The sequence below is a fragment of the Archocentrus centrarchus genome, chromosome 6, assembly GCF_007364275.1.
Source record: "Archocentrus centrarchus isolate MPI-CPG fArcCen1 chromosome 6, fArcCen1, whole genome shotgun sequence".
NCBI classification, from domain to species: Eukaryota; Metazoa; Chordata; class Actinopteri; order Cichliformes; family Cichlidae; genus Archocentrus; species Archocentrus centrarchus.
In genome coordinates this window covers 16,189,685-16,213,462 of record NC_044351.1, presented here as the reverse complement: position 1 = coordinate 16,213,462, position 23,778 = coordinate 16,189,685, and the positions used below count along the sequence as shown (strand labels likewise).

The 23,778-nt window shown below is 40.3% G+C and overlaps 1 protein-coding gene across 7 annotated transcripts in view; it reads left to right on the top strand.

Annotated features, from left to right (window-relative positions):
- plekha5 (pleckstrin homology domain containing, family A member 5) overlaps nt 1-23,778 on the top strand; it is an 88,046-nt gene that overhangs the window by 19,048 nt on the left and 45,220 nt on the right. The window contains exon 4 of one of the 7 annotated variants that reach the window (XM_030731530.1): nt 17,419-17,541. The exons of the other annotated variants lie outside the window; for them this stretch is intronic. Within the exon in view, the coding sequence (XP_030587390.1) occupies nt 17,419-17,425 (7 nt within the window). The 3' untranslated portion in view covers nt 17,426-17,541. Of the gene's footprint in view, nt 1-17,418; nt 17,542-23,778 lie in introns of those variants that run through there. 7 annotated transcript variants of the gene reach the window in all.

The window sequence follows — 23,778 nt, the reverse complement described above, 5'->3', positions numbered from 1 at the left end:
GTAATAAATGTGACGTAGCCATTCAGGCCTAGGCTCTGTATGCCATGCCTCATTTTATGTATATGTATCTTTATTGTATGTTTCACATTATTATTTGCATTGTTGTGTAATCTTTTGCTGATTTAGGCGATGCTATTTTTTTTGACCAGTCTTGCAGATGAGATTTTAAAGTGCCAGTTAAATAAAGATTAAATAATAACGCTACCGGCAAAATTTGACTTTCTCAGCATTTTTTATTTGTGAGGAAAGGGCCCCCGTTCGGGGTTTCTAGGCTAGATGACACACAGAAACTGGTATCTGTGTATTTTGGTCTTCGTGATTCTTGCAGTCCCTGTTTTTGTCAAACCTGGTTGTAGGCACTTTAGTGCTGTCCACACATATTGGTTCAAGCTTCCATCACCCTAAAGGCACAGGACTTTAACTCCTGCACACACTCTGTTTTCATTTTTTGAAGCATCAGCTGATCTGTAGGTAAAAGTGAGGCACCAATAATGATCCGTGAGGTTTTGGGCTATGCTGTTGGCAATGGTAACAAAGGCATTCAAGTAACGAGATATCGATAGAGCTTTCTGCAGGGAAGGATAAGAGAGGTACATGTGAATTAGGCCAGCTTTTCTTTCTTATACTCCCACGCATCATTGCAACACAGCAGACAATTTTAAAAACTGACAGAAGAAATCTTGGTGCATTTAGCTTTTGGGAATTGGCAGCGATGTAAGAGCCTGTACATGTGAACCTTTGTTAACTTGACATGAAAAAAAAAGGGAGAAGAATAGCACCCTAAAGGGATATTTTACTTGTTTTCACAAGGGTCCATGTTTATCTTTAATGAATACAGTGACTTTGATGGATAGTTAATGGACAGAAAAACCATGAGTAGCAACAGCTTAAAAGACCAGTCAGCAGAAACATTATTTCTGGGGGTTTTCATATAATCTTTAATAGTTACCACCCAAATCAAAGGTGTACTGTGCTCGTCTGATATGGGTGGTGACTGTGTGGGAGATATGAAATCACATGGATGTGGCAATTCAAACATTAGTTTAATGCTGCGCCTGCTTTGCTGACAGACCGATTGTTCATGCTGTACTCACGGTACAACTATGAGTGCATATTGTTGTAGTTCTCAGTGTCATTTCCTCTAACACGGGATAATTGCAAACTTTTGTGTAATTCAGTCTTTGGAAGATTTATTTTTCTTTAGCACCTAAGCGATTTTCTTCCGTTCTTTTAACAGGACCGAACAGGTATGGCATTACTTTTCACTACAGCTGAGTTCAGAAGGCTTGTTTAGGACATGTTCTGTTTTGTTTCACATAGAAAGTGTTTCAAGCTGTCCGGTACTGTAGATTTGATACTTGGCTGCATAATGGTTTTCTTATGCCTGTGAGCGTATGTGAATTCCTCTTTCCTTGAAACAGATCTCGATTACCACCTTGGTTTACAGTTAGGCTTGTTTATAACTCCCGTGGGGAAATGAATCACGGTCTATTGGGAACAATTTTATGTTCTGTCTGGAGAACTTATACCCTTTCCGTCAGAGTCTTCTCGGACAGGCTCATGCTGTAACCTAATGGACCCTTCTCAGACAGATGTTACCTCGTCTTACTATTAGGTGCCTTTATTAGTCATGCTTGTCTGCTAATCCTGTGTACATTGCCTGTACATGGAAAAAGTCTATATCATAGGTACCAAGGTGGGGTGTAGGCATGTGAGGAATGGGTTTTCTTTCCACTGAAGTAATCTAATGAGCTATGTTGAAATGAAGAGGATCTAAAAGCCATCTTATATCCAACATTAAATAAAGAAAGAGGGAAACAAAGAAAATTTCACTATAAAAATGAACTGTTTAGAAGTCAGCTTTTTGCCACAGTCTTTGAGCACTGAACCAGTGGAAAATTGATGTGACACAACCGATAACATCTGCAGCTGACACTGATTAATGCCATTTTATTTGCTAATATTCTGGTAATAGATAGCAAGCTCAGCAACTATACTGGATGATACCCATATCACTACTGGTCACAAATAGATTCAGCTACCTATTTGTGAATGTATGGTTGTCTCAGTGAGATATGTCTTAGACATTATCTCTGCTGGAAACCCTGAGAGCTGTGAGCCATTTGGTCTTTACACATTGTCAGTGTGGTCGTATGTTCACTGTCCCTGTTTCTGATACAATATGTTAAGTCCCAGCTGAGGTGTTTCAGAGTAAGCCTGTCAGTTTAATTTGAATGTGACCTCTTGTTGAAATTATCTTGTAATCCTGGTGCTGGTGTGCGGTCAGAGTAGGGTCTGACATTTTTGAATGGCGGTTTCTGTACGCGTGGATGCGATTTACTGTTTTACTCTGGACGAGAGAGAGCGTCCACTTCAGTCCGGTTGATTTAAAACAGAGCATTTGCCCTGACCTTCACCTCTGCTGAGACATAATGCCAGAGATGGACACAGTCAAAAATAGAAGCTTGCATCATTTGTCATGATGACAGGTGGCGTTTATTGACCGCACTGGACCCTGGAGTCGCACAGCTGATTCACTCTGTATTGAGCAATTTGAAATGATTCAGGCATGTGGAAAGGATGCTGCCTCCAGCTTTACTTTTGTATGTTAACAGATGACTGATAGATGACTTATGACTCAGTGGAGGCGGTCGCATGTTAAAACTGGCCTGCTGGCACCCAGGGATCCCTTAGAAGCAGCTCGAGGGGAAAGAAACCTGCTGGTGAAACAGTGTTGAGACACTCTGCACCTGAATTGGAGCTAAATAAAACAATTAATTGATGCTCCAAATAGTGCGGTCCTCATGAAAGCAGTTTTTTTTTTTTTTTTTGACTATGCCAGGGCTGCAGGAGTGCGTGCTCCTGATTGTCTCAGTGACATGTGCTTGTTTTATTTTCCTCCAGCACAGCCATTAGCAGAATGAGCTGCACATCTACATGTGTGTGGGGGGGTAGATAGATGAAAGGCTCTTTGATCTAAATTATTTTGAGGTTTCATTATTTGACTGAAGTTATTTTAAAAAATTAAATGGGGGCTGTTCCTTTGATCAAGGTTTAGTTTCTGACATTGTCTGATTGAGTTTAAACATTTGTCTATTCTTTGATCTAAATAATATCTGTGCCTCTGTGGGAATAGAAAATTCATAAAAGTTTGACTGTATAAAAAAATGCAAAATAAAAGTTTGCTTTTTTTTTGTAACTCTAAAGCCCTGGTGGATTTTGCCTATATAGATTTGTGCTTTTGTTTGAATAAACAGTAGCATTTGTTAGATACATTTTGTGATGTGGCTCGTATTAACTTTGTATTTATGTGCAGTATAGTGTATATAGCTGGATACTCCGGGTACGCCGCCTCTCCCCCTGTGGCAGCTGGGATAGGCTCCGGCCCCCTGTGACCCTGAATTGGATACGTGGAAGAGAATTGATGGATAATGTATATATTTTTTGTCTTTGCCAAAAATAACCATGAAATACTGGGAAAAAAATGTCATTTTCTTGGATTTGTGATCACACTGAATCTTGTGACAGCAGTGCTCGATGTTCCTGGAGGGAAGAGGTGGGTTACAAAAAAAAGGCCCATTTGTTCTTTGGATTTGTCTCCATCTATTTGTAAGGCTTCTCCTCGAAACAGGGATGAGTCTTAACAGTCAAGCAGCTGTGCTCATAAATCGCCTTCATTGTGATCTCTTTGATGAATGTGAATAGATTTACTGGGATCATCCTGGCCTCCTACCATGTGCGGTTTATTGTTTATGCCTGCATGCAATCTCTTTGCTCTTCTTCAGATACTGATTTTCTTCTGTATCCCATTCCAGCTGCAGGGGTAGCTCGCTGTGCTGCCGAAAATGAGAAATTAGCATTGAGATTAGGACCAGATGTCAGCCTGCATGTTATTAGTGAGCTTGCTTGCAGTGTAATCACTAATTTGATCCAGCAGAGGGCATCAAAGTAGCATTACATGTTGCCTGAAATAAGCCCAGAATTACAACTGCAGAGAGCGAGCTCATAGTCCGTTTGTCACCTTGAATTAAAAGAGACTTTATTTCTACCGGTAGTTGCATTTAATATTAGGTGCTTTATCCGAGTGTTTTTCTTCAATTTTAAGCTAAGCTTAAAAAGAAAAATGGAAAGAAGGTATTCAGCAAAGCTTCCCGCTCCTGCTAAGTGCTTGTAGGTTCTCTATATTTACAATGAACTATTTGCCAGGGTCTGTTTACAAGAAATAGATCAAAACTAACTAGATAAGCCAGATTCTGAATTCTCAGTACTAAATATCCACAGATGACTTTCACTACATCTCTGAAGATAGTACACAGAATTAAATGCTGGCCCCACTGCTGGGAGCGGCAGAGGAGAGAAAAAGGGGAGAGGTGGCTCTAAGCTAGGGTTTAAAAAGGATCTGCTGTCATCCAATGGTGCAATCCAAAAGCTGCAGTCTCTCTGATTGAACCACAATGTGCACCCCTCCCATGCAACCTGAAGGGAAGAGAGAGACAGAAGTGGTTTCTGTCACATGTAAACAAAGAGAACAAGTTCATAACATCAAGGGCCTGTAATGGATTTTATATCCCATCATTCACCTAACAAGTGTAAGATCCATGGTTCAAGAATCCCTTGGTGGTTGTGTCAGGAGGGGCATCCAGTATTTAAAAAAAAAAAAAAATCTGTCAAATCAAACATGTGGGGAAGCCACCTGCTGTGACAACCCTTTATGAATAAGGGAGCAAGTAGCTTACCTTTTTTTTTGGTGATGTAATTGCACACTTTTGGCAAAGATCAATAATTTATACCTTAAAGTTTCTTAAAGTAGGTTTCATCAGCTTTTTGATTTATGTATTCTGACTGGATGCAAGTTGTCTGGGTCTGGTTTTGTTCTTTAGATATTAAGTGTAACAGACTCTTGTTTCCATTGGGAGGCAGTGTTGGATCTTAACATATAGCATCCCTGGGGTCAGTCAATCAATGGGGTTATCACAGTAACCTTTTCCCAATTATTAAAATACAAATAAACAAATAAGCCCCCCCATACCTCTATTCTAGTTTGTGTATGTATGTGCGTGCGTGTATGTGTCAGTGTAGGTGATTCACTTCCTACTGTTGGTTTACTCTAACAAAAGATTTTTTGTTTTTATTTTCTTTCCCACCTTGGCTGCCTTTTTGTGTGCTCCTTGCATCATCAACCCATGTAAGTGGCACTTAGGAAGATGTTTCATTTAAAAACTGAAAAGCTTTGCTCTGCCAAGAGTAGGAGGATGACTGTATGTTTTACCTTGAGGTGCTCACAGTAGAGCGTGGTGTCTAACAGGGAACATTTCTTCCTGCTGTTTTACTCTTCTCTGCCTCTCACACACCTGCTAACTCGGTTTTTAGAGAGGCTGCCCTGTGGATGTGGCCCGTCTTACTGTAGACACAGTTTTTACTGATTCTTTATTGTAGGTCTTTGCAGTTTCACCTCCTTAACAGGGAAGTGGGTGGCATTTTACTTGTTTTTGTAGTTCAGTCAGCTAGGTTACGCTCTCCCTGTCTCCCTCCCTCCTGCCTTTCCAAGTCCTTCCCTCCCTTCCCGTAATCTATGTAGCTGTCAGGATGTTGATAGATTGCCTTGTGACCCCTTACAACTCTACACCTGACGCATGCAGCTGTTGGTGGGAGGGCCGCAACCAGGAGGGAGGTGCAGCCCGTTAAATTTAAAACAGACTCTCATGGAGCACGCTGATATGAAACAATATCACCCTTTCACAGTTATCATAAATATGCTGGATCGGACCGCTCGGGTTGTAGGCGTGCAAAGCTGTAAAGAAACAAGACGAGAAACTCAGTATGAATAGCTTGTTGTCCTTTTTCTCAGAAGATTTGAGAAATGCAGCTGCACCTACAAAAATAACAGCAGGGGGACCTAAGAGGAGACACACCTTGTAAAACAGATTGCTTTGGCTTCTTGCTTTAAATGGTTTGTTTTTTAAAGAACTAAAAAATATGGAAAATACTTAATCTGTCATATAGATGATACCCTCCAGATTCCTGCTATGGAGACAGACGGTTGGTTTGAATGAGGACTGTGAGGGAAGGTGACAGGGGGCAAGATGCATGAAGTGCCATTAGACTGAGTCACTAACTCAGCTGACTGCTCAGCACAGAGAGCTGTCCTCAATTTGTCAGCTGTGCCTTCCTCTGCACACTCCCAGCCCTTGTTTTAGAGTGGCATTGATTGGCCCCATTTCAAATATGGATTAAAAGGATGCTGTAATAGAAGGTCAAATTAGGATGTGGGAAGCCTCGGCGAGGATCCTCTTAGGCCCTATACTTTTATTTCACATTTTTTTTGTAGCACTTATGTCCTGTATGGGAAATGAATGGAAACATTTTCCCCTTCCTGCCAACAGTGCAACAGTCTGCGCTTTAGTCTCACAAACCTCATGATTCATTCATGAAAAGAAGTAAAGTTTTCTGTTTACTTTTATATTTATAATTTATACCTAATCCTTCTAAATAGGTTGCATGAGGAAACTGCAAAAGATGCAACTTTCATGACTAAATTATAAGACCTATAAATCTTATGAGGCATACATTCAAAGGTTTGGGTTCACTTTGAAATGTCATTTCTACTTTAAAAAGAACACATTTGGTTTCATCTACTGTAAGATAAGTTCATCAGAGGGCTGTTAATTACTGTTAACATCTGTGAGTGTATGAAAGCCCATTTTAACAACCAACACTGTTGCTCTAATGGCACCATTGTGTCACCTAATGCCAGCTTATCATGTTTAGACTCTAATTGATGTGTTAGCACATCTGACACTGTTCTGCTGATTACAGAAGCGAGGAATTTGGCTTGTTGATTTTCTCAAAATGGCCACTTTTTTTCCGATGATGATTATTTAGCCTTTTTAGATGATAAACCTGGATTACGTAACACATTGGACCACTGGAACACATATTTACACATATATCCCTTTTTAGGGGGTTGTCTAGTGCACCTGTTGTCACTTTCATTTGCACCAAAGCAGCTGAAACGAGTGGTTTATGCTCCCTAACTGGACAGACTGATATCCCGGAAGATTAACTTACTTTGGTTTTTACTGTGACGATCAAGTGTTCCCTTCATTTTTTTTTTTTTTGAACAATGTAGTTATACTTCATAAATGTTGTTCGTGACAAATGCCCACCAACGTTTTGTCATTTTTTTTTAAAGACTAAAACCGATAGTGAAACTGATGAAAAATAAACTAAAATTAAACATTTTCAGACAATAAAAACAAAACGGAACTGAGCAAATCCACTCAAACACTTAAAACAAGAACTAAAAACTCGTTGGAAAGCAAGTCAGAACATTTCCAATTCATTTCATGTTTTCATGTTGTATTAGGATAAATATTACTTGAGGGTTTTTTTTCTGTTTTCTATTTGGGTGCTCCTACAGATAGACTGAATATCTCGGATACCATTATGGAAACCACATCAACATGCCTGTACACATAATAGTAACACAGCAGGATGTGTTGACTGAAAAACTAAGTACACATGATGCCCTGTGACTGTGGAGCAGTGATGTTCTGGGTCAGCTTGTTTTTTGAGTTCACTGCTGCCTCCCTGCGTACTCTGTGTATCCGTTGGCTTGGATTAGGCCTGCTGATGAGACAGCAGTCAGGTTAAAGTTTTGAAGCTGTGACCAATCCATTTGTTTTTGGCTGGAGCAGCCATGACTGATTTTGTTTGTTGCTGCACAGACGTCTGCATTTCTATCAGGGTTTATGTCTGTTCAGGGCTTCTGTTTTACATCAGATTTTCAGTTCCTGTCTTTACCTGATACATATTATACACAAATCAACGAATCCACAGCAGAGGCAATAAATAGGCCTTCAAAAATGAGTCTATACAGCAGATTCAGTAACTTTATATGATTTTTTTTTTTTTTCTCTTTTCAGGTATTGAAACTGTGGGCAGGAAACAGAGTATGTGCTTTCCACAATGTTTGTTTAGTCATCTGCTGTTTGCATTCCTTCAGCCTAAAGCTGATAATATTTGACAATCCACAGCATACGATGAGTGGTCTTATGCTCGCTGCCAGAGACCTCGTCTTGCTAAGTTTAGAAAATGTGATTCTAATAAACAAACATATATGTAATTTTAAGGTGCCACTCATATTTTAGTAAATATTGTCCTCCATGATTACTGAGTCTTTTAGGTGTAAACAAAGCCTGTTTACTCCTCAAGTCTCCCTCCTTCTAATTTCCAACATGGATAGCTTCTGAAGTTATAACCTTGCACTAATTTCCTCTGTCTCTCTTTCTGTCTCCCTGTCTCTGAGGATCTTGGTATGTCACTCTTGTGGCTGACCCACTTGCATTGGTCAGCTTTTCTATAATCAGTTGCACCAAAGTGAGAGCAGCGCTGCCGACCCATCTCTCTCTGCTCACGCTATCTGCTATCCGTGCATGGGGGCTGGAGGAAGTAGAGCTGAACAGATCCTGTATGGCGTTTCATTACATTGTCAGTTAAAGGCTGCCATCCTCTAAATCTGGCTGTTTCTCTAGAATGAAAGTTGTTTTCCTTCAGCTGCAATTTAAGTTGTGCTTTGTCCTTTAATGGCAGTCTTTGCCTGTTAAAATTCTGGATGATGGACAGACCAATAATCCCTGTCAGGGGTGGTATTTTTTTGTTTGTTGCTTTGGCTGATTAAATTGGATTTTTACCCATATATTGAGGCCGCACACTCTCCGCTCTGTCACTCATTGTCTGTCAGATACACACACACACACACACACACACACACACACACACACACACACACACACACACACACACACACATACACACACACACACACACACACACACACACACACACACACACACATGCTCAGTGCAAAGAAACTTTCCATGACATTATTGGTTTTATCAGAAGTAGGCCAAAGCAGGAGCCTGGCCCCCTGGCAGGCTCACTGAGCATGCTCAGCACTGCTGAAGGCGAGGTAGGGATCGAAATCTTGTTTTAGACATTTCTCTCTCTTTCTGTCCTTCACAGCTTGTTGGTTTAGACCAAGAAGGAGACCACACATGGTTTAACAATAGTTTGCCAGTGCTTTATTCTGGGGTTTTACTGATAAGCTTTACTGCTATTGGTGTTTCTACTGAGTGTTTTGCAGATTACTTGGGTTTGGACTTGAAATCTTGAAATAGGTTATTAGTTTCAAACTTAAAGATAATCAGTTGCTAGCACATAAGACAACAAAGCAAGCAAATTCAAGCAAAATCAGCAAAAAATAACAAATATCCTGACCAAACCATGGAGATAATCTGAGATCTATCAGAAGCCATTCTAAGGCTGTCTAACTAATTCAAAAGAGACATTTTACCATTTCCATCTTTTGTTTCTGTTTATATGCCTTTAGCTTGGTCTTAAGTGAGTGCCATTCAAGTTTTTTGTTGTGTATTTTACCTTGTGTTGTAGTCCTCAAACTGTGGTGTTTTCATTCAGATCTTTTGTTGTGAACAATGAAGAAGCATTTAGAGAAAAATGGGCCTTTGGACTCAGTAGATTGATCCTCAGGCTGAAATAAATGGGCATTGTGCGGAAATCAGAGAAAATAAAGCCATGGATGTTTGAAAAGGAGATCACGTTCATGTTTTTTATATATATTTATAAATCTTATATATAACTAATAGTGTAGCACATGCAGACATATATTGCTTCTAGCTTGATGGAACAGAGCTGATTGCATTCATAGAATAAAATTTGTCTAAGCTCAGCTGCTTAGTGTATTTTGTGGGCAAAACTGATCCGGCATCCATTCTCTATGATCGGTCTGAAACTAAATAATCTCAGGAAGGAAATAAGGTGATAGAATGAGCCACAGTATTATTCACTGTACTGCTGCACTGTGGTTCTCCATTGCTGTATAATCATCAGTTTTGTGCTTGGTTATGAAGGCTCCCCGTGTATGTGGAAGAGGTTGTCGGTACTGGCTCTATCAAATCAGTTTCTCGACTTCCATTATCTTTCCCCGACAGGCTTATTATGCTCAAAGACAAGAGTTAATGTGTTCATTAGGCTCACAGTGATGAACTGTGTGCAACTTATGTGCCGACTTTGGAAACTCAAGAAGGATGATGCCACGATTACTGAGATTCAATAGGTGCCTTTATTTTAGTATTTAGAGGACCTATTAGGCTCATTTCCAGCTTCATACTTTTAGTTTTAGTTTGCTGCATTATTTGCAGTTCAAAATAATTCTTCTTTATCTTATCTTGTTGCTGCCCTTCAGTCCATTCACTGTCTGAAGAGGCCATTTTAGCTCCCTTTCAAGTCTTTAAGCCCACTTTGCGTCTCATTGGCCGCCCCTCATTAACAGGAGATTTTAGTGGGGCTCCTGTGCTTACAGCCAGAGCTGTGTGCCTGAGATGAGGATCTTAAGGATTTTTAAGGATGTTTCTTTTTTTCCGTTTGATTATGACTATTAATTGTGATGAATAAATACAGTTATTTTTGGTCATTACTGAGACCATGATTATTTAACACAATTTCTCACAGACTTTGAAAACTAGTGGGTTTATTAAACTTTTACAACTTTAAAATGTAATGTAACCAAATAAACTTAATAAAGAGCAGGTGTTTAGAGCAGGTGCAAGCCTGAGCTTTTGATTATTTGACCATGCCCAATTTTAAGGGTACAAAGTCATGGTAAAAAGAAAGTATACCCTCTTTCAAATTTAAGTTTTTGGGTTTTTTTTTTTTTAATATCAGGAGATTGTAAAATTCATCTCACCATTAGCAGATGTTAAATTAGGCAAATACAGCCTCAAATGACAACAACACATGACATATTATGCAATGTCAATATTTATTTAACAAAAACTAAGCTAACATACAGAAGCAGTGTGTTTTAAAAATGAAAAACTATTTTCTGCCTGCATAGGAATTAAGGGGGTCAGTAGCAGCCAGGAGATGCAAATCAAATGCATTTACTTAGCTGATCATCAGCAAGCGTGACCACTTCTATAAAGCTTAGGCAGTTTTGCAGGTCTGGAGCATTCAGGTGTGTTTTTAACACACTTTGCCAAGGAGGAAAGATGGAAAATGGACTGGTTCATATATCGGGCTTTTCTACTCTGAGCACTCAAAGCGCCTTATATAGCATGCCTCATTCACCCATTCACACCCATTCATACAAGCACTTCCTCCTACAGCTGAGTGCTTTCTATCGAACATTCACACACATTCATACTCCGACGGCTGCATCGGAGAGCAACTTGGGGTTCAGTACTTTGGATACTTTGGCATGCAGACCAGAGGAGCCAGGAATCAAACCACCAACCTTGCGATTAGTAGGTGACCTGCTCTGCACCCTGAGCTACAGCCACCCCAGCAATGATTCAGCAAGAATTTCAGAGAAGCCATTGTTGCTGCCCATCAGTCTGTGAAAGGTTATAAGGCCATTTCAAAATAATTTGAAGTCCAGTGAGAAAGATTATTCACCAGTGGAAAGCATTCAAGACAATCGTCACTCTCTGCAGGAGAGGACGTCCCAGCAAATTGACCCCAAGGTCAGACTGTGCAGTGCTCAAAAACTGCAAAAAACCCGAGAGCGAAATCTGACTCTGCAGGCCTCATTTAGCATGCTGAATGTTAAAGTTCACGACAGTAAAATCCATTATATCCTAACACAAAGACATTTAGAAACACATTATGGATAAAACTGCTCAGATCTTTACATATATTTTATACACAAGCAACAAATCATTTAAGAACATTGTACAAGTTGACCTTTTTCATTCACTGCACACACAATGATTGCAGTTGGTTTGGTTCCTCAGAAAGAAATCCTTGCTGGTTGGCATCAGATGTAAATACTTTTATTTTTGTATTCTGGGCAGATGATAAAACCAATGTTTTGTTGGGATTTCTCAGTTCCTGTCAACCACGTCTCTATGTCTCTTAGAAAAATACTGAACAAGTGTAGCTCGTGTGGAAGTGTTGTAAGGAAAAAGCCTTTTCTCTCTAAAAAGAATATGGCAGCATGGTTTAGCTTTGCAAAGTTGTATCTGAGCAAACCACAAGACTTCTGGAACAATGCCCTTTGGACCAAAATAGAGATGTTTCGCCATGATGCACAACACCACATTTGGTGAAATCCAAACACAGCATATCAGCGCAAACACCCCATAGAAACTGTTGGGCACAGTGGTGGAGGGGTGGTGGATTTGGGCTTATTTTGCAGCCATGGGACCTGGCTGTCTGTCTGACAGCTAAAGCTTGGCTGAAAACTAGGACAGTGACAGTTATCCCAAGCACAGCAGCAAATCTATGAAGATCTAAGTTCCTGTAATGAGTGTTAGGATTTTAATGAATGCATAAACACCTCTCTTTTTATTAATTATGCAGAACCAGTAAGTATTTTTTTCTGGAAAATGATAACTCTGGAAAATGTCCACTGATTGTATATTGCTTAGTCAGATTCCAACCAACTTATGTTCTAGGGGCACGTACAGTATAATACACTTGGCTTATCATTCTGCAGAACCGAAGCCCCATGGATTGATGCTGTGCTTACCTAAAGGTTTTAAAGTTTACTCTGAGCATTGAACTATAAATTATTCATGTCCAAATAATTACCTCTGTGTTTGGTTGCCTCAGTGGTGTAAACAAAAGTTGACAGGCTGATGCTGACAGTTGTTTGATGATGGATGTAAAGCAGCAGTACATATTTCTTCAATGATAGGCATTGGGAGCACCTGAACTCTTTGCTGATGCACTGAATTTATTGAAGAAAAAAAAGAGAAGAAAGTCGAGCCTGGTCAGCATGTAGTCATGATTGCAAGGAGGGCTGGGCGAAGCCTCTATGCGAGAGTGCATAACTGTTGGTATTTTGACTCGTAAACTTTGGAATTTGTGACTGTCAGTACTGCTAATGCTCACAAAACAGCCTGAGCAGTGAAGCGAGTCAGTCCAGCTCCCTCTGTTTGCATGCTGACCTGTGATGTCACTCATTGCAGCCATATTGTGGCTAAGAAATACTGCAGGTTCACTGCTCTGCTGAGCTAATTTTCATTCCATCGCTTGGCTTTGTAGTTGGTTTAATCCATGACATTTAATGCTCCTCCAATTTCAATATCTGAACCAGATTCAACATGTCATTAGGACAGTGATTTTTGTTCAGTAGGTCATTCACTTCTCCCAGATTTCCTGCCAGAGTGTGGGACTGTGAGCTGCACTTCTCACTGATTGGTCCATTTGTTAGCCTCTGAAAAATTAGCCCCATTCTTTGTGCTGATGTAAACGAATCTTCATTTCATTATATCCTTTCACAAATACATGTAGAATTGTGGATAAAACTGCTAAGTGCAAGGTTTTTATATATATATATATATATATATATATATATATATACACATCCACCAGCAACAAATCATTTAAGAACATTGTACAAGTTGACCTTTTTCATTCAGTGCACGCACAGTGATTGTAGTCAGTTTGGTTCCTCAGAAAGAAATGCTTTGTGGTTGGCATCAGATGTAAATACTTTTGTTTTTGTGTTCTAGGCAGATGATAAAACCCATGTTGTGCTGGGATTTCTCAGTTCCCGTCAACAATGTCTCCTACACAAAGATAGAAACAGCTCTCGTAGTTTCACTCTTGCGCTGCTCTTGTGATATATAGGATAGCATCAGTGGTGGCTGGTATCTTCCTTGGCAGCATACCATGCCTTATCACAAATTAGCAAGGAGTCCTTTGAATGCACTGAAAGATACATAGTGTTTCATTCCAGATTACGCTTTCCAAATTAAAATCCTTTGAATCGGATCTTTTGGCTTAATCAGTCAAGTTCAGCGTTCACTGATTCCTTTATTGAATAAAAAAAATGTGAGTCATTCATATCACTAGAGTGACTTTATCTTGGTCTTGTGTGTCTGGATGCAATCATTCAGGCACACAGGAGTTGATGTTTTTCAGCTCCATTTGACACACTCAATTAATTACTGGAGCAGGAGACACCCACATTCTCACACACACTAATGCACCAAAAGGGTGGCCATTTCAGCCCGTCTTCTCACTGGCTCCCTGAGGACAAGCTGGGAATTGAACTGTTTATGCATGCAGTATTTTATTCGCTGTCACGCAGTAGGAACAGAAGCCCCCACAGAGTGCTGGCAAATGTGCCGCTCTGATTCTGGGTGTCTTCTTCACAGAAGAACCTCAGGCTACTGCTAGTTGCAGCCACTGTACGTGCAGCTTTTCAGAACACCAGCAGGTAATAATCTGCACCTTGGTGACAAAGGAGAGAGCTTGGCAGTGTAGGTGGAAGAGGAAAGAGCCAGAGACGAGAGCGAGTGGGCAGGTAGCAGAGGCTCCTCTGAGAGTGGATAAACAGTGTGAACACTTAGCGATTTCCTCTCGCTTCCTGTCTCTCACTGACTCTGAGTGGGCAGTTAATGAGTCTGAAAGCTTCTCCCTGAGATCTGTCAGCTGAGAGCTATGAAACTTCTGGTTCAAGCTACACCTGAAGAGAGACACTCTGTTACTCACTAATAATTAGTACAATGTATAGGAGTTTTTTTTTTTTTTTTTTTTTTTTAAACGTCTTTTTACTTTTTAGCTTCTTCTTTGTTAGGTTACTATGTGGCTCCAGCTGACCTGTACTTCACTGCACATGATTACTTATTAATTGGATATGGTATTATGTAGTTCAAAGTATGAATGCTTTTAGAACAGAATAAAACACACTCAACTCATAATGGTACCCCAAACATACTTAAAGTTACAGTGTGAAAAATCTCACCACTAGATGTCTGCAGATCGCAGCCCTCTTTATTCAGTTTTTTTTTTATCCCTACCAGTCCTAGCTGTGGTGGCCTCTGTAGGACAAACAACTATGGCCGCCGCTCATTTGTAGTAAGTGTAGGCTGTCAGCCAGCTGGAGTACATGTCTTTTTACTCTGGGGGAGGCTTGAAATCTTTGTCAAAGGAGTCCAATGTGACTTGATGAATCAATGAAGCTCACTTCTGTCCAATGAAAATGTTATTGAGGTGAGTTGTGGAGGATATCCTGGACTTTTCTGTCAGTAAGTACTGCTGTTTTTGTCGCTGTTACCTGGTGTTAGTGAGGCTGTTTTGAACATTGTTGGACTCTCATTCTTAGTGAGTAAACTTTCATATGATGTGAGAATGTAATCAAACTGTTTATCGGAGGGAAAGTATAATTTTATTTTATTTTTTTTTTAGGACACTCAAACCTAACTAGCTGTCATAATGTTAGCTTCTAACTAGCTGTTGGTGTTTGCCTGGCTCGTTGTCAGCTGTCCGGAGATCGGAGAGTCATATGTCTTATCTTTTGACAATAAGTAATTGCGACAGTATCGGAAATAAATAAATATGTTTAGACATGTTTTTGTGTGTCAGAGCCCTGATTTCAGTTCAGGAGATGAGGCTTGAGGTGAGGAGGAGGAGGATGAGGTGGAAATGAGGGAGGAGGGAGAGCAGTATTTGAAGAGGAGAACGACATAATGAGAAAGAGATGATGAAAATTTACATGTACAAATGTTAAATGGTCATATATAGCTTGAAAGGGTTAGTTGTGATTTTTAAATTAAAAGTAACATAAGGTGTACTATGTATGTGGCCGGTCTCTAGCCACATACATAAAACATGATGAGGCAGAACGGCAATGTCCATCTCGGCCACTGTATTCAAGATGGCAGGACACCATGGCGGCTTCCACAAGCCAGAAGATGGAAGATGTGATTACACTCTAATAAATGTATATTTATGAGTAAAACATTCTTTTTTTCTATTAAATAACCTAAAGAAATACTTGCTGTACCTTTAACATAGAATGTTATACAGATCATGAAACTTTGTTAATAATAATGGTCCAGAAGGGCTCTCCTCACTATAAATTGAAAACGGTCTTTAAAAGCAAGCCTTTAATAACTAATCACCTGCCTGATACAGTGTAAATCCAAAGCATCCTTTTGAAATGTGGTATATTGCTGCTTGTTGTTCTAGTTATATAATGTTGCACAGATGTTGCCATTGTTCATATCCTCTGTGTGTGCTTCCACAGAAGACGCATTGTTGCTTTTAAAGGCTTCGAGCTTTGACAGCCAGACAGGAGGGGTGACGTGAAATAATTCTGCTGTGATAACATCAACAGATCTGAGCTTGCCCCACTGTGTTAGTCATACTCTCATAAAGCTTAATGGTCCACCGCCATAAAATTAAGTGTAGCTGAGTTTTGCTTTGGGATGAAACAGACTCTGTATGACCTTGGTTTGGCCACCCCCCCCCCCCCCCCCCCACCCCCCCAACTTAAACAAATTCTTGGAACAGTTATTGGGACTCCCACTCCCACTGAAACTACTTGGGTTTTTCTGCTGTGAAGTTTAACCCTGGCATGTTTCCTAATTTATAAAAGGCAAATTGCAACAAATAGCATGGAGCTGCAATCATAACAAAAGGTTAGCGGCTGGGTTCATCTGGACTGATTCCAGTGCTTTTTTTTCCCTTTTTTTGAGCCATGAGGCATCCAAATCTAAAACACCTTGAGCTACTGAAGTTGCACCATGTATGATTTTGAATACATCTTGGAGATCTGTGCCTGGGGTAATTGAGACAGACTCAATGGCTACATTTTCTTTTTACTGTGAGAGGTGCCCTTAAATGGACTTAAGCATGATTTATAGTACTTCTAGTACACATCTGAGTGAAGCAGACTGAGCCGCTGCTAATGCAATAGCTACTATTATTCCAAACACATAAACTGTTTTTATTTGTTTCCGTAGCTCTAGATAGACTACAGACTAAATCGATTCTGAAGTCTTCTCTGTTTCCTGCAGTAACAGTAACGTTTGTTCAGTGTTTCGGCTCAGAGTCCAACGCGATTATCTTAGTTTTGCTCAACCGCTAAGGCTTAGGATTCAACACAAGACTATAAATCAGGCTTTACAATGAGTGACCAGATAGAAACTTTCTTCTAAGGGAGTGCTGTGATAAAACTTGTCAAACAGAACTTGGTTGTTGTGAGAATCAAATGTGTGGATGCACCGTTGTCTGTAACCACCCTGTTACACTTTTATGTAACAACGTGACGACCTTGGCTGTGGAAAGACTTTTTGTGTAGATTAATAGACTGCTGTTTGCTGTTTGATTTGGGCACTGAAAGCAAACAGTGATGTAGTCATCCTGGATAAACAACCATGTTCACCGTGCAGCACATACACAGATGGCTGAACAGCTTGCTTTGACTTTCCCCTCTGACACTTTTTTTTTTTTGTGGGCGTTGGAGCACAAGATCTTCATTTGCCATGGATTCATCTTTGAGGGATTGGGTCACTAAATATCTTATCATATATCTTCCAGATACTCATTATTCCCATCTCCCTCTGCTTTCTCTTGGGGTACGGTATCTGTTCTGTGCCCCAGGTGGTGACCATATCCCCTGGCTCTGAGCTCCAACATGGAGGGTCTCCCTGGAGGACCAAGGATAGCTGAAGGACTGAATGTCTTAGTGCACCCCTCACCCCTCCCTCTTTGTAATGGAAGCATGATGCATTATTTATGTAGCTGGTCAAGGTAGTTCACATATTACAGATGGTGTTATATTGTGTAATGCCGCTTTACTGTGTTTTCTGCCCATAAAAAATGCATTCAGTATTCGTGGCCAGTTTATTTATTTTTAATCTGTGTCTTTGAGAGCTACAGTATACTCCTTGAGAAGTGTTCAAGTATCATTAAACAGAGGCAAAAGGGAGAGAAAAGCAGCCAGTAAAAGTGCATTGACTGTCCCCGGGTGTCTTCCTGCACCATTCACTGCACCCAGCAGGTTGATGAGTGGAAGAGCTGTTTGGCTTCTTGGTAGAGGCTTGGGTCATTGTCTGTGCTTTCATGTCCTCAGTAGCTGCGGGCTCCCTGCTGAACCTACTTGATATTCACTTCTTTTTCTCTTGCTTCATCCTATTGAAACTAACAAGTCTCGACCAGATAGTACAGCTCCAGTAAGTAGGATGGAAAATAATCGAAACTTGAAACTTAAAATGTTCCTGTTTTGAGCAAATTCACAAGAACGTTATCAGGATGATGGGAAGAATATTTTCAGGATGAGCCTCAGTTCATTTTCAGCACGGCCCTTTGTCAGGACTTGTTGAAGAATGAGCTGAAGGAGGCGCACCTACCCGCATTCATATTTAAGGCGGTACATGTAAATGCCAGAAATAACACAGTCCAGCTCACCAAGGAGCTAGAGCACAGACTCATTGATATTCATATTATTGACCTGCCTGGATACGTTCCTAAATAAACATCGGTGGGATGGAATATGTTTCCATCTCAGATGTGCTTCAGTTATAAATGTCTCCAGCTGTTACTGGGTTCCCCCGTATTTTTCCATGCAGTTATACATTTTCCCTCATGAGCGGGGGAGTTTGGGAAACGTGCAAACTGCATTTTAAGAATAAATCTTGCGTGGCTACTGTAGAGGAAAGTCCATCAGTCTACCATCTGTTTATTAATTTCGCCCTCAGCACACGGGAGCCCTTCAGCCTCCCAGCCCGTGTGAGTCAGCCTGTGTCTGCCTGCGTTTGGCGGCTTTGTAACCGCTGTGCTGCGAGGGAATAACTCAAACACCCCTGGCCACCTTGCTTTCTTTAAACCCGGACCGTGACATCATCGCCTCTCGTGTTTCAGCGTGTCAGTACTACGGGGCGCACGCGGCGCGGCAGTCAACGCGAGTGCTTCAGAGCAGCTGCGGACGCAGAGCGCACTCCACGACGCACGCCTGTTCTTTACCAACAAACTGTTCACGTCGTTATTTCTGACGTTCACATCTGGATAAGACGGTCGTTATTGGTTTGTTTGGGTTTTTTTTTTTTCCCTCCACGTTTTGTCGCCTGCTTGACTTCACTTCGATTTTGAGCCGCCTGGAAGCGTTTCTTTGTAAGTAAGAAAAAAGACAGACCTCGGGTAGTACTGCGTGCCACATGCCCTGCACCGGATTTAACTCTTAAGGCGATAATGGTTGGGGTGTTGGAGATGGTAAATGTATGGACGCTGATGGTTGATGCTAGCAAAAGGCTACTGAGATGCAGCCCCCGTGATTGCCTGCTGTATTGCAGCTCTAATCAGCTCTGAGCAGGCTCCCAGTCAGCGTTTTGTTCTTTACGTGGCTTTTATACTGGACACTACCATTCCCCATAAATACGGCATTTTAGCTTAGTTTTGGTTGGGTTTCTGTTTATGCGATGGCACACATGCTGTGGTACTTATGGGACCCCTGTAGCGACATCTTTTTATCATCTGCTTCAAGTGTTTTTGTGAAAGAGATGTAATGTTTCATTCCTATACGTAAAAGAAATGGTTCGTGCTTGGCGTGGCAGACCCTTCTTTCCTACTCTACTTTGGATCAGCAGGGCAGTTGAATTCAAACATATATATTTTTTTATGTTTTATTGTTGGGCAAACGTGGCCACGGGAGTTTTGATGAAGACGGTAGCAGTTTAAGTAAGCTGCTCCAGGGGAAATAGTTTAATAAAAACCGAGCCTTTCTGTTTCCTTGTTTTCATTTTGCATGTTTAGTTTTTGAATGCTGTTGATGCAAATCTAGTTTAATGCTGAGTGTATTGATATGGTTTTGTGCTCCAAATGTTGAATCACTGTTTGCAGTTATTGATGAAACATTTCCGTTTTACGTTTTCTGACGTTTTCCATCACTTAACTGCAAGCAGCCAGCAAGCCTTGCTGTTTTCACCCTCATGGCTCCGTTTCTTTGCATTAGTTCATAATTTTTTATTCCTTACAGTACTGATCTGCGCAAAGGTTCTGGGACATCTTTAAAAGCTTTTATCCATCCATCACAGTCAGTAAAGCCATAATTACAGTCTTTCCTGCAGTGACCAAGACCATGTACTCTTTTAATAAACTACTAAGCCCTACATTGCAACTGACTGGATTATATGTTGCCTCTCTATTTTTCTGGTTTATGCCAGAATTTCTTGGAATAAGCAAACAACTAAGCAGTTGAGCCTGTTCCTCCTATCCCTGAGAGATGCATCTTTATGCGTGCTGTTAGCTGTCTTGTTTACTTCTAAATTCATGTGTGAGCTGTGAATCATGCCCAAGCATCATCTGTAAAGAGTTTTTAGTTTTGACTGCGTTTAGACTGGAGATGGGAGTTTTTCCTGTATTTGTCCCTCACAGCTGAGCTACAAATAAATCGTTTTTCTGTGCAGCACTAGTGTGGTCAGGACTCTGTGTGGTTTAAGTGATTATAGGATAAAGTTAGAGTGGAGAGCATTATTTGTGTGTTGGCACACAATAAGGATGAGACACTTGTCAAATCAAAAAGGAGAATAATAACCGTAATGTCTTCTGTACTCATCCAGTCCATATATTCAGTCCATATACACTCTTGTTTTATCAATGGGTTCTACCCTGGGGTTGGAGCACTCCATCATGTCATACTTGAGTCCTCTGCAAAACATTAATTGCATTCACAACCTAATGTCTGTTTAACAAAGCCCTTTAATGAATCTGAGTGATTTAATCTAAAATTAATACCATTCCTGCAGGACTTTGGCAGTTCAGCTGGATTTTTAAGAGTAAAAAGTATTGATTAAAAAATCTTGGATGGGGCAAGTAGCTTTAGATAGGCTAATCAAATAATTATTATGAATGTGAGACATAATGTCATTACAGTGCAGGTCCAGAGTAATGGAGATGAACAGATCCGCTGGTGTTGGCTGCTGATCCAGCCCCTGCACTCACTGAACAGAAGACATCAAGGGGAGACGAGGGCGGGGCCGCATTTGTTTCCTATCATTGAGTCATTAGAGCTAAACCATCGAAATTGCAAAAACCCAAAATAGATGACAGCTTCGGAACCAGCCCATTGAAATGCTGTTACATACAAACCAACCATTAATGTCTACTGTTTACATTTTTGCAGCGATATGGACAAAAATCTGTGTGTGAGAGGTTTAGTGTTCCGTTTTCAAACTTAATCTTTTCGAGTTGTATATAGTCGGCATGATGGCAGCAGTAGCTAAAATGTGTTCATGCATTTTGTAGAAAGAAAAACACCAGAGGAAAAGCTCGGGCTCATGTGCAGGCAGCCTGTGGTGAAGAAACATTTTCAGTTCTGCATGATTTAAAATTTGGCTCTTTACTCCAGTATTTGGATAAAAGCAGAATGAACACCTAAAATGTCACTTCGAATTCAAGTTTAACCTTAAAGGTTTATAAATTTGAAGATGTAAAAAAAAAAATTATTAGTCAGTAGTCCAGCTTGCCTTTGATTGCCTACACAGCCTCTCTATTTCTTTAAGGAGCTGACCTTGATTAGCGTCTGTGCTATTTTGGGGTGCCACACTTCTGCTCTTTGTCCTGCAACAGACCTAAATAGCTGTATTAACTACAAGTAGTGATGGTGATGTATACAGCCATGATTTCTAGAGCTATGTATATGTAAATAGTGGATTTTTTGATACAGCCATTTTGTATGCAAGCCTAGTGTTGTCTTTAATGAAGCCTGAAATTGAACATGGAGAAGTTAATAAGGGAAGTTTCATAAACACAGAAAGTGGAGGTAGAAATTTTAGATGTGTGGCAAGTGTAAGAGTGGGAAGGTAGCCTTTGAGGAACCATTCCTTTTATTTAATGAGGAACAGCTGGGACTGGCCTCTGGCAGGTTACCGGGCAGCTTAGGCTACAGCACGTGGCTGTTTTACTCCAGTATACTTCCTAAATTTTCTCTAAATACAAAGTTTCACTTCTTTCAGTCACAGTTTTTTTTTTTTCCCCTTTGGTAAGGCAGCTTGTTTCCATGACTCTGAAATCTGCTTGAATTGCCTGTTCAGCTGTGTCACCTTGACACACTTAGCTCACAGTCACAGCTGCCTCAATTGAGCTGCTGATTTAATTATTTGTGCAAAAAAAAAAAAAAGTCTGATTTATTGCCCGAATGAGCAGCTGTTTTCTGTGGATAAGTTTAAAGGTCTGAGGTGAAGGTTTAAGCTAAACAGGCCTTCAGATGAAGCTGTGGGCTGTATTTTCTGCAGTATTTGTGTTCAAGTGCAGATGCATCCCCAAATTGGATATAGCAGGTATTTTCATTTTGTTGTAGCGCATTGCTGCATGTTGGGTCACCGCATGTCCTGTGGCTTCTTGTGGACTGCAGAGCTCCTCTTTTGTCTTTTATTGTCTTTTTTTTTTTCCCCACTGCCCCACACACACCCTCTCATAAACTGCCTATTCTGCCTATTCAGCTCAACTATTGTGAGGAGGGCTATTCATACCTCTGGTCAGCGTCCATGTGGTGTTGGAGTGTACCACAGCAGCCCAGCTCTTTTTATGCTTGTTAGGAGTACTTACCTGATGGCTTGAAAACCTTAATCGGCACTCATGGGCCTTGTCTGATGTTCAAGTTACTTTTTGTGTAATAGGATTGGCATTACCAAAAGAATTATCAGTGTAAGGCTCTTTGATTTGCAGTTTCATTTGTTTAGGGGACCAAGGAATTTATTTATTTATTTATTTATTTTAAATGTGCTTCCTGGTGATTTAAAACTCTCTGGCATATCAGGCTGATAATTGTTTTTCCTTCCAGACACACAAAACATAAACAGATTTCCCTAATATTTGCCATGTGTCATTATTTCTGAGATATGAGATCATATGGCAGCGCACTTTAAAAATCAACTTGTTTTAATCTCACAGCAAGTCGTGGTTTACTTGTTTACGCTCTGCCCGACTCTACTTGGATCAGCTGCTTGTTGTGTTTGTGGTGTTCCAAATGTGTGCTGCCAACAGGGAAGTTGCAGAGTGCCCTCTGATGGACAAACAATATCACAACTACACTCATAACATGCTTGAAGGGTGTTTCTTCATCTCGCTTTTTTTTTTTTAACTTTTTTATTTTCATTTATCAGCTGTTATAAATGCCAATAACAATGTACTGATAAATAACTAATATTGACCAATGTATCAGCCCTGCTAATATTGGTTGGGCTCTAATTAGGCTTAAGGTTGCCAAATAGCAAAATGTAAATGCAGTTAAATGTGCCACAGATGTATAATATATTAATAAAGTAACTTTTGCTCATTTGTCTGCCCTGTGGTCTACTTTGAATAGGGTGATATATTACTTAAAGATCATGGTGTATGGTGTATTACTAGGCTGTGTATGATTGAAAAAATGCTCTCACTTATTCTGTGATTAAAGCATCACTATATTTGGGTCATATCTTTAAGAACATAGGCTAAATGGCTTGACGACTCTGACCTGCCTCCACACTTGGATGCTTAGTCAGTAGCGGCCTTGGGGCAGTTATAAAGGCATTCAATTAAAAATAGGATGCGTTTACTGTGGTCAGGCACTGTGTATTTATAGAAGTTGTGAGGAGACAGAAAGTGGCATGGCTTTCTTTGCTTGAAGTTTCCCAAAGTTAGAAAGCAATTACAAATAGTGCAGAATTGGAATTTTCTGTCTAGGGTAGCGGCACATTTTCCATTCCAAATCATTTAATTGATGTGATTTAGTGTCATAAAGTCACTAAACATTCCTGAGACTTTCATTTCACATAGAGCAGAAAAGACAGGGGTTCTTCTTTTGCCCTTGTATTGTTACTCATGTGTTGCAGTTAGTTTGAAAAGCCCTTTTTCATAAATCCCTCATATCTAAAGTTGCCACAGTGGTTTAAACTCTTCACCATGACTTGAGGGAAATTTGTTCCAGTTTTTCAGCATAACACAGGATGAGGAAATCCCCTTCAGTTTTTTTTTTTTGTACTG